We start from the raw sequence: 17,873 nt of genomic DNA, 5'->3' as shown, positions 1-17,873 counted from the left end.
ACAGTTATAACCTCCGCTAATGCACCAGTATTGCTCTGTAGACACGCTCTGCCTGTTTCAGGTGGGTCAACTTTCTACAGAGAGAAGCTGTCCTATTAACTGTAAGTATGTTACATCAGTTGATGACATCACAGTTCAGCACACGTTAGTGTGAAGTTGAAAATGGCAAGCTGAGAAAACAATCCACAAGATAGAGAAGCCCCTGCGTCATTCATGTCTCCTGTCTGGGAACTTTTTCTTTTTGCAGTCAATCACAACAGCGATGGTCATAAAACCTTTACAAAACAGACACTGTTTGCAGACATTGCTCAACGCGAATACCGTATACTGGTAATACATCAATGTTTGATTAATTATTTATGCCGACATCACCCGAGGAAAGATAGCATGCGGCACACACAGAGCCGCAGGTGAGCCCGAAACTGCATACAGACACACTCCCTTCAGTCTTTAAGGAACTCGTTCGGACAACTAAACTAAAGCACTTGGAGTGTTCATTGCCAAAGTTGTGTTGCACTACTCCATTGATGAAGATGTGTGATTTCCGCGTATGATTAAAACACTCGTATTACGTTACGATATCCCTTCTAGCATCCATTTTAACAGCAAGGTTTTTCCTTCTATAGTGATGTAAAGGTTTCCGAATGTTGAATGTTGAATATGTTGAGTTGAGTATGAAATGCACTTTATGTTGATGCATGTAGCATAAATGTAGGTGTTAAGTTCAATGTTGAGTTAGTAAAGTTTTTTACTTCTGAAAGAGAAAAGTTTTTTTAGTTAAGGACACTAATGAAAATTAACCATGGTTTTATTCAGTAATTTACTATAGTAATATTTTAGTAGCCATGACTGAAGTAACAAGGACTGCTGTCACCATTGATTTCTTGGCAGAAATCATAGTTTTGATACAATAAACCATTGTTTTACAACAGTAATACTGTAGTTTCCATATAGTAACCATGATTTTACTATAGTATTGTAACCATGACAGTAACCATGTTAATTTTGTGGTTACTGTGATTTTACTACAAATACCATGGTTAAACTATGGTTACTGTAGTAAAACCATGGCGATTTGTAGTGAGGGCAAATCTCTGTAAGTGTTTGTTACCAAATAGAATATTTTTACTTTGGATTTGGCAGCAAATTTTTTTTTTTAACATAACAAATACCAAACCGTACTGAAACCGTGACCCTACAACCATGATACAAACCGAACCGTGAGAAATTTGTTACATTACACCCCTAATGAATATAGCAGAAAACTAGACTAGTTGTCACACTTTTAATTCCAGTAAATATTTCTCAGGTTAGTCAATTTCTGTATAGCCATATGACTTGTCTTGGCTACAAAAAAGCTATTAAACATTTTAACTGAAATGCCTTGGAAAAAATATACAGTTTATTTTTTTATTTTTTTAATCCCCTTTTCTCCCCAATTTGGAATGCCCAAATCCCAATGCGCTCTAAGACCTTGTGGTGGTGTAGTGAATCCAGGAGGCAGAGGATGAATCTCAGTAGCCTCTGTGTCTGAGACCGTCAATTCGTGCATCATATCATATGGCTTGTTGAGCACATTTCCGCGGAGATGTAGCGCGTGTGGAGGCCCGCGCTATTCTCCGCGGCATCCACGCACAGCTCACCACACGCCCCACCGAGAGCGAGAACCACATTATAGCGACAAGGAGGTTAACCCAACGTGACTCTACCCATCCTAGCAACCGGGCCAATTGGTTGCTTAAGAAGCCTGACTGGAGTCACTCACCACGCCCTGGATTCTAACTTGTGACTCCAGGTATGGTAGTCAGTGTCTTTACATTCTGAGCTAACCAAGCCCCAAATATACAGTTTATTAAACACACATTGACCTTTTATTAAACCCTGAAGTTGAACCCTACCTTAATCTATGCCAGTGTGTTTGATAATATTCGATTGTTTACCCAAGAGCTAAAACAAAAATATGATGATAGTGAAAATTTGCTTTGGATGGTAGAATTCACACAAACATTTATTTTCTAATTTAAGGTTTTAAACTAGGTGTTTGAAACCAACATACTAAACCTCTGCTAGAGAAAACACATTTTTGCACAATTCGACTTTTGACTCCAAATCTTATCGTTATGGAGATATAGCCCTTGAGACAACTAGCCCCGGTCTTCCCTATAAATACTAAATCAACAGTCTTGTTCTTAACCTCTTCGCATGTGAGTTCCTACTGTACTGATTAGTCCTCCAGAAAGAGTTATTTAATGCGTTCTGTATTAAAATAAAATGTGGCCTTACACTTCACAGCAGCAATACTGAAGGAAGGAATTTAATATTTTTAAACATATAATGTGGTGTTAAGATGTTTATAATGATCGATTATGATAGATAATTTGCGATTACGAATGTGATTGCAGATATTTGCGCTGCCATGTTGTTTACATTGCAATGCTGCATGGGATTCTGAGTCACAGTAAAGATGGTTCTCAAAAGCTATCCCTTCCACTTTGTTGCACTGGAAGTGGTGAGAAGTGGAAGTGGAGTGACTGGAGAACTGGGAGAAAGCTCAAGTGGACTAACTAATTTATACCTTCTTTTTTGACGTCAGAAAACAGCAGTAACAGTGGTAGCGGCTTTAAACGTGTATTTTGTGATTATTTGAATGTAACATAAAAAAATTATGATATTGTGATGTTGAAAATAATATTTGAGCAGTTATTTCATTATGACACCCGCTTCAGTCGTTCTCTCCTAGTAAACAGCAGTGCAAATGCAGATCACAACAGTTTGATCGCACGTCTCTGAGCCCAGCCTAGTGTAATCTCACTGGTTTGATTGTACGTGCGAAGTGGTTAATCACTACATCTTACACACATACAAATACACAGATGCACACACACACACACACACACACACACACTTAGGTTTCCCATCAGCAAATTAACTGAATAAAGAGCCTCTCTTTACTGGGTCGTTTGAGTGGCTAATTAGTCATCAGCGCATGCTGTGTAGGGAGAGAGAGAGAGAGAGAGAGAGAGAGAGAGAGAGAGAGAGAAAGAGAAGTGCAGGAGAGAGATCGGTTTTGCATCAAGAGGTAGAACTTCAAACGACATCTGATGAAAGCCAAAATGCTTTAATTAAAATCTATTTGAATGAGAGAAAAATCATCATAATTTCAACCCCAAAAATAGAGGGTGAGGGGAAGAAAACTGTTTGTTAGATGCGGGTGGAGAAATAAACACATTAGTTAAGATAATATGCCGACTTTATTATCCAAGCAGGGAGCGGAGACAGGGAGAGGAACTGACTCAGAGATTGGCGATAATTTCCTCTTTGTGTCTAGCTTGGACTGCAGCCACATTTGCTAATAACAGTTTTGCGATTCTCCCCCTCGCCTCTCTTTCTGCCCGTCTTTGTCTGACATTGCCTCGTAGCTCTGCCTGTGAACCCCCTGGCACCACATTTATAATAGATGGAGCGTAGTGAGCAGGATACGAAGGGGCTCTCAATAGTAGCAGCTAGTGCAAAGATCAGTGAACACCAGATCAGAATGGAGTTGATCCACCTTAATCCATCCATTTTCTTTTAGTTTCTGTGCTACAGCAATGCACTGATATCATGTAGTTGCTCAGATAACTGAGATTTGTCTTAAAAGCGCTTATGCCAGTAAGTTCTTTGACACTTCTGTCTTCCTCTCACCATCTCTCCATAGCATGTTACTTTAAAGAGATAATTCACCAAAAAAAATTAAACTGTCAAAATTTACTCACCCTCGGTATGACTTTCTTTCTTCTGTAGAACACAAAATGAGCTGTCTGGCTAAATATTAGCCTCAGTCAGAATTTTTATTGTATGGAAGAAGAAAAAAGATGCACTGAAAGTGAATGGTGACTGAGGCTAACATTATGCTTAACATTTATTTTGTTCCATGGAAGAAAGAAGGTTATATAGATTTGGAACAACATGAGAGTGAGTATATGATGACAGAATTTTTATTTTTGGGTGAACTATCTCTTTAAGCTGTTTGATATGTGTTGGGCATGTCCTCAGAGCATCTATTAGAGTAATAAGCCCTACAAAATGCACCAGAATTGAATAATTCCAGTAGTGCAGCCAGGATCTCTGTCTAACACATGGATAAAAAGCCTCTGTCTGTATGGATAATTAATGTACTTTGCAGGTACCGAGCAGAATCATAAATTAACGTACAGCTCACATGGAGAGATTGCAGGGGTAAATTATAGCTGGTGCAGTGGACTTTTTTCTATTTTTTGTTATTTTAATATATGTTGAAGTCAATCTGTGTTGCATAACATGAGTCAAATTGTAGCAACAGTATTAGCAGTATCATTCTTTCAGTGTCACCAGCAAGGTCAAGGAAAGTGCACAGCAACCATTTGGCTTCAGCTTAATTTAATGGTCAATATTTGACTGAAGCAGTAGCTGGAATTGTGTTGCATTAGAAATGCAACTGAAAGGTCTTTTGGAGGTTTTGTTTGAAAGAGTAACCTTAAAGAAAGCCTTCTGATTTATGGTCCAAACCCATTTGCCTTATTTCTTCTGAAGAACGCGAAAGGAGATGTTAGTTTCAGTCACCATTCACTTTCATTTAATCTTTTTTCCATACAATGAAAGGGTGAGTAAATTAGGACATAATTAAAAAAAAAAAATGTTAACTATTCCTTTGAGGTAGTGCATTTAAGCCATCGGTAATTTACACCTGACATTTATACTGTCATTTGACTGCTGAAGTGCTTTTATGCAACACACCAAACAGAAGTCTCTGATATTCAAACTGGCCACTGTGACTGGGGAACAATGTTGTTAAACCGCTGAAAAAGAAACTGCTGAGTAGGCAGTCAATGAGCCATGATTGTGCTGTCTTTCTCTCTCTTCCATCCACCCTCTGTCTGCCAAAGTATTCATCAGAGGAAAAACCAAAGTGAGGGAAAGATGTATCTTAAATAATACAGTCATTTCTTGCACAATAAGGTGGAGTAAAGCACCTTACGAATTACGCTATGCCACACAGATACGTAAATACTATTCCCTCAACCGCAGCAAGAGTAATACAAATTCCATGAATGCTCAGTTTCTCTCCTAGAAAATCCTGCCCCCCAGCTGCACAAATTTTTCTGTGCAAAAGTCTCCATGTAGCAGGTGTAATCATTTACACCTTCCAAAGTGTGACCAACTGAACCAACCCCAAGCAGTTAACCAGAAACGTGTTGATGTGGCAAGTGTGTTTCATTGTAGAACATTCATCTGTAGCTGACAGTGTTGATTCAGACTTTGTTCAGGGTTCAATACAAGTTAAGCTCAATCTAAAGCATTTGTGGCATAATGATGATTACCACAAAAATTTATTTTTGACTCGTTCCTCCTTTTCTTTAAAAAAAAAAGAAAAAAAGGCAAAAATCGAGATTCCAGTGAGGCATTTACAATGGAAGTATTTTTTACGTTAAAATACTCACTTTTTCAAAGGTATAACCACAAGACATAAAGGATGTGTCTGTTAACATGATTTTAGTGTGATACAATCACTTACAAACCTTTTCTTACAAACCTTTCCTGTTAAGTTATAGCCAATTTTACAACTTCATTATCATGACAGTGTTATGTCAACAAACCCTAAAATGACTGTAAAAATGACAATTTAAACAAATTTACAGCTCAAAAAATACACAAGTTTTAACAGAAGAATTAATGCAAGTGTTTTTAGAAAATTATAAGCTTCACATTTCTGTGTTTAAACCCTCCAAAAATTGGCCACGTTCACTTTAATTGTCCTCATTCACTTCCATTGTAAGGGCCTCGCTGTAACCTTGATTTTTCGTTCTTTTTTTAAGGAGGAACGAATCGAAATGAATTTTTGTGGTAGTCAACATTATACCACAAATGCAGTCGATTTAGCTTAACTTGTATTGAACTCGGAACATATCTTTAACATGTACTTTATAAACTGCCCAACAAAGGCAAAACGCAGTAGCTACGGCAACATTGAGCATGATCATGCCTGATCTTACAGTGACTATGTTTACATGAACACCAGAAAGCGAGTTATTGCAAAAAAGCAGAGTTCCGGTTTACATGCACTTTATAAGCGGCAATCTCTTTACTTCCACATACATGCAGCTAGGTCAATATGCAGATTTCTCCACAGCAACGTATGTTCCCAGCAATGCTTGTGTAAATAACAAATATGGTATCCAGAGTTGTTGCTGAGTTTGTAACCCAACTTTTTCTTGAATTTTTATTAGAATTGCGCTTCAATAGTGGGGTTTCCCTTATGTAAAACACTGGGATTCCCCCAGCGTACCATACTTGAATGTGTGGGACTGTCTATATTTTCCATTGGTGTGTATAAATGGGTATAGTTTATAGTGAATGTGCTTTTCCCACTGTACTCCCAGAAATGTTGAATTCTTTCCACTTTGTTAACTTGTTGTTGGACTCCATCCTATGACATTTGTTATCCGGTCTGTTCACACAAATGCGCACTCATCAAAAACCTGTTAGAATGGCACTTTTGTGTTTACATGGCCACATTAAGCTGCGTTCTTCGGGAGAAACCTGGGTCCCTGGGTTTAATCCCTTAAAAGGCATAAGGAAATCAGTGTTCTTGTTTTCATGACGTTTCAGAATGCCATTTAGTGCAAAGACCCAGGAATAAACAGTTTTCTTAAGTGCATGTAAACGTGGTCAGTGATTATGCTTGATAAGCCAAAAACATGTAAGGTCATTTAAACACCTTTAATGGTTTTCTTTTATTGGGGTATGGAAGAAAACGCTGTTCCAGTGTGGATGAGAGGCATAAATGTAGCAAAATCCATGCCTTTTCAAACTAAAACAAGTTAGGGTGAATGTGGCCTAAAGGCCAGTTCACACTGCCCCAACAAACACCAACAAACACGTTTGTTAAGTTTTGTTGGATCAGTGTGTTCACCCTGTTGGCATTTGTTGCCATTCGTTGATGTCTGATTTCACAGATTTAACATGTTCAATCTGCGTTTGTCGTGTCTTTGAATGTTTGAGCAGTCTGGTATGATTTTCCAACACACTCTGACGTAATCTGACTTCAGCGCGAACCGTTGCCATTAAAATTAGGTAAATGCCTGCTCATAGAAAATGAACGTGCGTGGCCGCAACTGTCAGTCACGATTAATACAATTTTTGTAGCTAAATTGTTTGAGCTTTATTTCTCAAACGGTGTCAAATCACACAAAAACTGCAAACACTGGACTAAATGCAAATCTGCAATAATATTAACTTATATCTGCAATATTATAAAATATTCACTTTCCCCACATTTTGTGGACAAACCTTGTATAAAATTTAATTTTTTATAATGTTTTTTATAATTGCTGTCTCTCAGAATGAATTAGTTCCCAGAAAACTCAAAACGTAGTTGTGTTTAATAGTTTATAGCTTAATGTCTCTACATGCTAAACATGTTTAAAGGGGTCATGAAGTGCTATTTTTTATAATTGTATTATCTTCCCTGAGGTCCACTGATAATGTTATGAAAGTTTTTTTTTGTATCAAAACAGTCACAAATTAGTAATACATGATCATTTTCCACCCTGTTTTTGGCCCTATGTCTGAAACACTCGGTTTTGCCCTAAGTGCCTCCTTAAAACTTCAATGTACACTGTTCTGATTGGCTAACATCATGCAACCCCTCAAATCCAGCTAACTTAATCAGAAGAACATTATAAAACAAAATTGCTGGGTTTACACAAATCACATCTAACATATTGCAGCTGAATATATTAAACTGTTCATCTCAAGCACAACTGTCAACACTCAGCACCATAAACTATCAAATAGTCATGACATTTGAAATATACATGAAACGGTTTACTTAGGTTTTTGAAGTGTTTTTAGATGCCCCCTCATTCAGTAACAGTTCCTTTGCAAAGCTTGAATTGCACTGAGGCGCACTGAGGCGGAAACACACCGAAACAGTCGAAGACGTCCATCGTCAAAGACATCCTATGTTTACATACACCAACAATTAAAAATAGTGCAGATGTGCGAAAGAACGTGTCCATGATGTGTTTGTGCTCAAAGCAACACAAGTAGCAGCAAAATGAAAGAGAATTGCTTCTACCGTCCAGAGTTGTAACTTGACACTGCATCTTTTAAAAGCGGCACAAGATATGTATCAAGTGGTCAAAGATGTCTGTCTAGTGCATAAATATATTCCAAGATAATCCAAAATAGTCCAGATGGGTTATGTTAGGAATAGTTAGCCACGGAAGGCCTGCTCTCTTCACTTGAATTGCACGCTAGTGGGTGGGGTCAAGGGTGCGATGATGCATGTTGTTTGATGTGGAAATACAAATGGGCAATGTTTCATGATGTCACGAACAGACAGATTTCAAAACGAGACGTTTCAGCAGGGTGGCAACTATAAATTATCTTTTTAGACTGAGGAGGATGTTTTGAGTCCTGAAATGTACAGTATGTTTTTATAGTACAGTTACCTTTTATATGTCTAAATATCAAGGAAAATTTGATTCTCCATTTCATGACCCTTTTAATTAATTGCACCTAATATGTATGTATTAAATCACGCATGTTTGGCTTCATTCGCAACCTCTTCCTTGTCCAACAACGACATGCAAAGACACAAGTTTGTTGGATCAGTGTGAGCATGACAGTTTTGTTTCCCAACATTTTAAATACAACAGCCAACTTTAGAATGTTGAAAGTGTTGGTGTCTGTTGGCGTTTGTTGGGGCAGTGTGAACTGGCCTTAAGAGACCTAATTTCAGTCTTAACTCGATTTAGACAGAATGTGTAGTTACTGTGTTTTGTAAATTACACATCAGTAAACATCACTAGACTTCTGAGTATTCTAAGTTTAGGTCTCATTTTTAATTTCACTTTTTCCTTGCAGACATGTTTGGAGCTGGAGAGGTACCTGCAGACGGAGCCCAAAAGGCTTTCAGAACTCTTTGACGAGGAGCTCGACTGCCTCCTTACACCAGCCTTTATAAAAGGAGACAGTGACGAGGACCTGATAGACCCTTTGCTGCCCACCTTAGTTAACGAAGCCAGTCCGCCACCTCTGCTTGTGTCCCTTCCAAAGAATCTCCACGCCCCGGCCGGTATCAAGAGCACTGAGGCAGGGGTGAAAGAGACCAGTGGAGGGGTGAATCCTGCCCAGCTAAACGCTGTTACATCCCTCACACCACCTTCCTCACCCGAGTTGGGACGTCACCTCTTTAAGCCCACTCAGACTCTTACCGCCACAGCCGATGGCACACTCACACTCAAACTGGTGGCCAAGAAAGTGGGTCTTGGGGCAGCAAAGCTAGTGGCAACACATTCGCTACCTTCACCATCAAACCGCCGAGCACAGAGTGATGGAGAAGGAGGACTGGGGACAGCAGGCGGAGGGGACATCCCTGAGAACAAAAAAAGGGTCCATCGTTGCCAGTTTAATGGCTGTAGGAAGGTTTACACAAAAAGCTCCCATCTAAAGGCACACCAGAGGACACATACAGGTGACTAAAACTGCACCAAAGACACCGTATCATGTGTATTTGTCCATGTCTAGTAGTATTTGGTAGCTTTTCTGGAGAAACCAAACCAAACATTCCTGGTATACCAAACCTAACTCTGCTGTGTACTTTGTAGCAATTTTGCATGTAATGATATGAAGTTGCAGAGTTCAAAAATCATCTTTGCCAAGGTTCTGATACTATGGAAGGGTCACAAGAGATCTTGTAAAGATAACTTGATTTTTGCAGCACAGCCCTAAAGCAGATTTCACCTTTCTCTCTTCTACACCTTAATCTCAAACTAAAATGAGCCCAGCCACACCATTCAAAACCTGCCAGTGCAGTCAGTAATTGCAAGGTGTTGATAGACCGACTGGGCTTAATCTTGTTTCCCAGATAATTCAGGCTTGCACGCTCTGGTGCCACTGTTTCTGCCCTCTTTCTGAACTTGAGAGTGTGTTTCACTCTGCCATGCCCCTGAAACCTACTGTGACGGTGGCCTCAATGCAGCGTATCTGGCCCATGTGGCCAGCTGTTGACTCGGCAGGTTCCAGGGAACGCTAGTGATGCTAATTGCTTTCAGGCTGATTCTAGCATATAGACGGCGCTCTTGCTTTTGAAGAAAGGTGGGAAAATAAGATTCAGCAAGAAAAGGGGGAAAATAAAACAAAACCAAGAAGAGACATTTTGGATTGCTGGCTTATTACATAATGTGTTTATTACGAGATGGATTAATTCATTTAATTAGCTTAATCCTCTTTATTCTGTTATTATTTCCATAGATTAGTGAAACATGGAGATTAAGATTACAACAGGGTTTAAGAGAACCTTACATGGTACAGAACTCTAGGGTAACATTGCTACCTTTGTGTTTAGGAGCACTCCATGCCCACAGTCGAAGTTCAGTTTTTTAACGAATGTTAAATTAGGAATATACTTGATATTGGTAACACTTTATAAAAACCTTCATTAGTCATTGTATAATGCAGATCATAATTATAAATCAGTAGTTATTACATGAAAACATTATTTAAATTACATACAAATAGTAGTTTTTACATAAAAATATATATGTATTAAAATATATGAATCAAACTTTCATAACTGACATTCATAACTGTTTGAGCAAATTGTATATGATGATCTTAATCATTATACTTTAATATTTGTTAATGTTTTTATTGTTGAAAGTTATAAATTTGACAGTATATCTTCTCTAAAGCACACATGAATTACCTCACATTTTTGTATAATGTAATTTACAAATCAATCTAAAGTGAAGACATTATCCATGAAAATTAGCTGTGTTATGTTTTGTTCGCCACGTATCTTTTTGGCTGAAAGGTAGACGTTAAATGTGTGTTAATTAGCTGTCAAATTAACAAATCCTACTATGATGAAGGCATTGCTCATGAATATTCATTAAGTTACTTGACTGGACACTCCTGCAAGATAACCGAGCAACATCTGCATGACTCAATTATAATCTCAATTAATATCACATTGGGATGCATTGAAAAAGGGCAATGGATTGGAATAGAACACAGGGATCTCGAAATTTTGTTAAAAGTTTAACTATTTTTAACTTGACACACCATCTTACAAATGCAAAGCTCATGGCACGAAATGCTAAAAAAAACAGCAAGATATGACAGAATTTCAGAAGACATCCATGTACGTGTACATAGACTAACTATTAAAAAGTGTAGATGGAATCCATGAACACGTCCATTTTGGACAAATTTTACACACTTTCTCTTTTGTCTTAGAAAAGCAATGAAAAGCAATCATTCGCCATGTGAAACATAATTTTCCTAAAAGGTAGTTTTTTTATTCTGAACATAAAATACATAGCCTATGTTCAAGAGTTTGTTCGGGTGTCAAAAGTCACTAGTGCGGCCAAAAACAATTCACATTCAGAATTCACTCAGAAATGTGAGTGAACTGCTCGCACTGTAGAGCCCTGTGGTAATGACATGGTCCTGCTATGCTTTGTCAACAATGTTTGCAGAAGTTAATGGTACATCCCTGAATGGGATTTGGATGGTGAAAGTGGGTTAGAATCTGAGAGAGCTCATTTTAAAATGCAACATGAGCCACTAGAGAAGAATTAATGGATGATGATTGGGCCCTACCTCTGAAAGCTAAACTTTAGAGAATGTAATAGCTCACAATGTCTTGAGGTGACTGAGGAAATGTAATTAACTGCAGCATTTGCACCTAGGACATTGGCGTAAGAGAAGGGGTTTGCTATTTTGGAGGGGTATGTTGCTAGGAGACAGCATTAAAAGCTGAAGAGAGAACGAATAGGTTGATTATTCGCAGCTCTAGATGCCAATTGAGGCTCCAATATGCCAAATCAATCCAACCTTTCCCCACAACCTCAGCTCTTTGGGTATGGTTGAGGTTGCCAGGCAACTACATCATGCATATCTAAAGCAAACAATAATTGGTTGGTATTGCGGAGTGTCCATAGGTTGGAGACCAACTGGATAACTCTTTCTCTGTGGATCCTTTTAACTGTCTCTTTCTCTCAGCCGGTTGCTAGGCGACTCCATCATGCATCCATGATTCTCCAAGTTATAATTGGCCTGTGTTGTTGTTGCCGTGGTTGCAGGTCCAAGCCTGCCTCACTGCTGTCAGACAGCAAAAGAGGGAAAGAAATAAGGGGGGTAATGGCATAAGGAGGGAGAGAGTTTGAGGGGGTCTTTGGCCAATTATTGTGAGTGTAGTGTGAAACGTTTGCCATCTCACACCTGCGGCCCCGTCACTTTCCAAATGACACAGAGACGTTCTTCCTGTGCACTTGTAGCAGTCACAGACACAAGAGCAGACACAGCAATATTTTCTCCAACTGATTTTATAAATTGGACAAGCTCAAGGACAGGCAAACATAATAAAATAAACCTCAAGGCACTTTGACCCACTGTTTGTTTGTGTGCATCTTACGTGGTAGAGAAGGATGAGGGATGTAAAAGAAAAGTGATCTGGCCCACTGCTTGTTTGCAGTATTCCCAAAGGTGAAATAGTGCAAGGAAAAAAGGGCAAGTAAATTGCATTATACTTGAAAATCCTCTTGTCTTTGTCATCAGAATTAATGAAAGAAAAATATGGATGAAGGGATGGAAAGAGGAAATGGTCAGATGCTTCACAACAATTTTCCTTGTCACTGCTGCCATGTCATTCTTTCCTTTGTGTTGCATCATTAGAGACTTTGAGAACCAAGTGAGCAATATAGCGGTAAAACCGAAATTATGTAATCCTTGTCATAATTTACCTAATCTTGCATCATAAACCTAGAACCCTAGTTTAAAAAAACTAGATAAAAACAATAAGATGAAGAGATTTTGATTTCATAACTGCAATATGTGCACTCATATCAACTGCATACATTTTTGCAATAAAAAAAAATACAGCAAAAGCTAATACCTTCCATTTTCTCCACATCTAATTGGCTCATATTTTCTTTAAAAAAGAAAAGAAAAGGAAAATAGTGTCATATGGCCTGTAATCATTTCTATCCATCTCTTTGGTCTTTCTATTTCAGTATCCAGAGTCAGCCTTGGAGAACCAGACACATCCCTGCTAAAAAGACCATCTTAGGCCAGCTATTATTTCCATGCTAGTCCAGACTGGTTTATGCTGGTCTAGCAGTGGACTAGCATAACCAAGATGTTTACCAGCAAATCTTATTCATTTTGGTGAAGCTGGTTGACCTTGCTGGTCAAGCTATTTAAAGACTTAGTTCTCACAAAGATGTAAATTTGTCTTTTCAGCAGGGATGTCCCATGAACTTGCACTGTGCAGTCGGCATCAATTTAGTAAATGACTATTTCCAATTGAGCAGCTTTAACGGAGCTTTAAGGCCTTTGCACACCAAACGCAATACGATTATGAGAAACCAATTGCAGACGAATGGCACTTTCACATTAAAATGAGGTGAATGATCGCTGTAAGCACATTCACACCTTTACAATAGATGATGCTAATCAACAAGCAATTTTACCCCGGTATGGTAGGTGCCGCAAATAACCTTTCAGCCCTTCGCCTATGATGGATGAGAAGAAGAACTTGACAAGTAAACAACCAAGGAATCACGATACGAAAGACAAGCAAGCGATTTCTCTTGCGAGATGATCGAAAAAAGAAAACACTTCACTCTACAATCTACAGCAGTGATGACAAGTGTGTTGTTGATTTGGTCAATGAGGAAGAAAAAATTCAAGACAGTTTCACAAACTATTGCAATTCACCTGCTGGACAAGTTGACAGACAGTATTATCATGTAGACACAGTCTGAGGGTATAAAATCACTGCATAATGCACACAGTGACCGTTAAAACAAACCTTGTCAATTGGAACAATACTTATTATGGTATATCTTTTTGCCATGTACATCTACCTGTATTATACATTTGTTCAAAACCCTGCATGTTATGAATTAAACATAACGACATCTAAATGCTCCAAGAGTCTATATAATGCACACAAGACATTTGTTTAAAATCACTGTGTAATGCACTCGCATAATGACTTTTAAAACAAAAGTTGTCAATTGGAACAATACCGATTGTATATTATTGCCACGTATACCTACTTGTTATACATATGCTCAAAACCCTGCATGTTGCGAATTAAAGGGCGGTCACACTAGGCTTTGAACAACGCAACGGACCAGGATCTGATGTCATGCTGGAGGGGTCTGGTTTTAGTAAAAACATTTCCCAAAAAACAAATAATGTTCAAAATGTTAGAAAATACTGTCTCACTTACTTGCCAGCAACAATAAAAACACACAGCTTTGAAATATGTATTCTTTGAATTAAGCCAAGAGGTCAGTGTGCGTTTTCGGTCTCCCACATTCGGATGCATGGGAAAGGAGCACGAAGTGTAGTGTGTATAATGCAAGCAATAAAACAAAAATCCCAACCAACAAAACTTTAGATAATTTACTGTTAACGACAGCACAGCTGTTAACAATCGTTAACGATAGCACAGCAATAATGATTACATAATTTTGTGGAGAAACCACCACGTTTTTGGAATATAAAGGCACACAGTACACTGCAAGTCACAGCAATCGTATTAATATTATTAATATTTGGCAAAGAAAAACACTTAAGATCCGTAAAGTTGTTTATTTAACAAAGTGATACAAAGACAAATATGCTACAAAATATTATAAAAGAACTCAAATGCAAAAAGCAAAAAAATGCAGCGATATGGAATACATTATGAAACAATCCATGTAAGATCAGAGAGTTTTTTTTAAAGGCAATGCAAGACAGTTATGTTACAATATCATTTACATGTTAAGAGAATCCATATGATATTTATTTAAATAATATATATATATATATATATATATATATATATATATATATATATATATATATATATATATATATAATTTTCTTTTATTTTATTTTTCATTTATTTATTTATTTATTTATTTTCAGTTTTTAAGGCATTTGGTGCAAATGAAATACACATCCTCACTGCTGGTTCTGGATTTCTTCATCGAGTTACTTCAGCATTTAATTTCAGTGGTCAAAATAGCTTTCTGTGGTTTGGTGCCACCAGTTGCATTGGTTTTGGTTAGTGCAGCAGCTCCTGACACATGATCCAAAGCTCATATTTTGTTGGTCAGGACATTTCATCGCTGGGCAAAGAAAAAAAAAAACACTCTCTATAAAAAAAACCTTCGCTCGTGCAAATGCAAATGCATGCAAATGTGTGCAAATGTTCGCTCTAAGTGTAAATTGGCTTCATAGGAATCCGTTGTTTCTATTCAAAATGTTAATTGTGGCATTTAAAATTTGTGTTAGGTGTGCAAAGGGCTTTGCTCTAGTTAGGAAGATTGGTGGACACAATGTTAGCAGTAGAAGCTGGCAGCTCTTGTGCTGTGAATATGGCATTGTTTCCCATTAAGCGTCATTAAGACCCCAATTATCTTTACCTCCTCCGGATCTGAATCAGTGCCATTGACACCCTCCCCATTCCCACCCAGGCCCCAGGCTGCAGCTGTTCTGTTCCCCAGAAACAGTGCCACTGTGCCAGGACTCTCTCTGCAGGCACTGAGTTCCCCCCTTTTTCTCCTCACTCAAGGCCTTATTTAAACAGTAGACTTAAAAGTACAGCATGTGGAACAATTGCTGTATCCTTCCCCATCTGTTTAACTTCATTTGAATTTCAGAGCTCATCTGGAAGGTAGAGGACATTTAGTGGAAATTGTTTCATTCTGGATGCTTGACTTTGGGTTAGAGATTAGTTCTGTTATGGTGACTGAACACATTAAGGCAGCCCCCCTTCAATTTAAAAAAAGCTAGCAAATGACCCTTTGATTTAATCACTGGCTGTGTCAGAAATCGAAGGCACCACTTTGCTGCCCTGTCAGTAAATAACATAACAGGCACACATCATTTTCAAAAACATTATGTTCAACATAATGTTCAAAAACAATGTAAAGTGAGCTTTAAACATAATAAAGCAAAAAATCAATGAATACAATGCTTATTTATTTTTAATAGAAATGGAATTATACGTTTTAAAAAAATTGACATTTATGAATTTATTTACATCTTTCAACCAATCCATCAGATATTTTTATTTAACCAACTGCAAACTGCACACACAGAATTGGCAGTGAAGGAAACATCTATGCTGCCTTCAAAAATAGACCTGATGGAGGCATCTTGGGCCACGGCCACACCAATCCATTTGAAACCTCCATTCAGTTTCCTAACATCGTCTTTTTCTAAATGCAGGTAACGGAGAGCATTTTCGAAAGTCTACATTTTTAGTGGAGAAAAACACTGTTCTAATGTGGATGTGAAGAGTAAATGTAGCAAAATCAATGCGTTTCAAACGAAAACAGATTAGTGTGGTTGTGGCCTTAGGCTACGTCCACATTAATCCGGCTACATTTAAAAAATGCGTTTTCGTTTTCGAAACACTCTCCATCCACACTGCCGTTTTCAAGCATTTTCCAAAATTTGCCCGTCCACACTAAAACATATGAAAACTCTTAAATCCCCTTACTGCGCATGCAAAAAGTCACCGTTCCATGTACGGACTGAACCGCAGCTGTTCTCGTATTCCATCGCTGGACAGCAATTCTGAGTCACCTTCGAAGGAATGCATTGTGAAGGTTTTACAAAGTAACATTTATCTTTAACAAGCAGGCACAACAATGCCGCTACATCTTGATCTTGATTGTTTTGGATTGAATGGATCACATGACAACAAATCGTAATTGTTTTCAGATATCACCATTTTTTCTGTCCACACTACAACACGAAGACTGCATTTACAAATGTATCCACTTAGGAGAGTGTGGACAGAAGGCCAAAACGTAGAGAAAAATATGCTTTTCAAATAAAAACGTATTAGTGTGGATGTGGCCTTAATTGACAGGACATTATACAAACATTGAATTCGGACATGACTTAATGCCTTCCCACCTCTGTATACTGCCTAAGAAGGCAGCATTTTTCAAGTTTCAAACACAGCCATGGAGACCCCAGGAGATGTGATTGGTCGAGTGGGAAATAAAGAGAAATATCTGATTGGTTGGCTGGGTAGTAGGGATACATGATTGAGAGAAACAGTAATGAATGATGTTTATTATGGAACTGCTGACAGTGCTTACAGTGGCACAGTTGCTGCCTCGCTCCAGAGGTGCACCATCTGTGTACAGGTGTGTGTAAGTGGCAGGGGCAGGTATTAAATTATGTGTTTATGTGTGCAGGTGAGAAGCCTTACAAATGTTCCTGGGAGGGCTGTGAATGGCGTTTTGCACGAAGCGACGAACTGACGAGGCACTACCGCAAACACACCGGTGCCAAACCTTTCAAGTGCAACCACTGTGACAGGTAAGTGACACACTGCTTAAACTGCAAAGCCTGCTCACTCTATATTTCTGCACAGATTTTACCGTTTAATCCTTTTTTTAAATTCCCTAACACTGCTAGTATACACTTTTAAACACTAGTAGCCCATAAACAAATTCCTTCAGTTATGAGACTACAAGACTCTCTCCCACAAAAACATTGTCTCCTCCCTCCCTTGATCCCTCTCTCTCTCTCTCCCTTGTTTTCCATTTTTTTTCTCTCTGATTGCACACACATAGCAGTACTGCACTGTGCTTATTGTAAGTTAGCACAGGCCCAGTTCCCAGCTGAATAACTCATTCACAGTCTGGTCCTGTGATACCCATTACCGAAATACTGCGAACATCTCATTTTCACATTCTGTTCCACTTTCCTCCATCCTCCCATTGGTGCAGTGTGTGCCCACATTCTGGCTTGAGTGCAGGGAGAAATAGAAGTTAAAAACATGGGTGTGTATTCCAAGGTAAGAGAGTTGCATAGCAATA

At 38.4% G+C, this 17,873-nt stretch overlaps 1 protein-coding gene across 1 annotated transcript in view; it reads left to right on the top strand.

The window, feature by feature from the left end:
- The window catches only part of klf7b (Kruppel-like factor 7b), a 62,043-nt gene that overhangs the window by 34,285 nt on the left and 9,885 nt on the right, over positions 1-17,873 (top strand). Inside the window, exons 2-3 of the mRNA XM_051708750.1 lie at positions 8,890-9,499; positions 17,247-17,370. Of these exons, the coding sequence (XP_051564710.1) occupies positions 8,890-9,499; positions 17,247-17,370 (734 nt within the window). The remainder of the gene's footprint in view (positions 1-8,889; positions 9,500-17,246; positions 17,371-17,873) is intronic.

This window comes from Myxocyprinus asiaticus, chromosome 10, assembly GCF_019703515.2.
Source record: "Myxocyprinus asiaticus isolate MX2 ecotype Aquarium Trade chromosome 10, UBuf_Myxa_2, whole genome shotgun sequence".
Classification (NCBI taxonomy): Eukaryota; Metazoa; Chordata; class Actinopteri; order Cypriniformes; family Catostomidae; genus Myxocyprinus; species Myxocyprinus asiaticus.
Note: the sequence above shows the minus strand (reverse complement) of the source record. Positions and strands in the feature narration are given on the sequence as shown.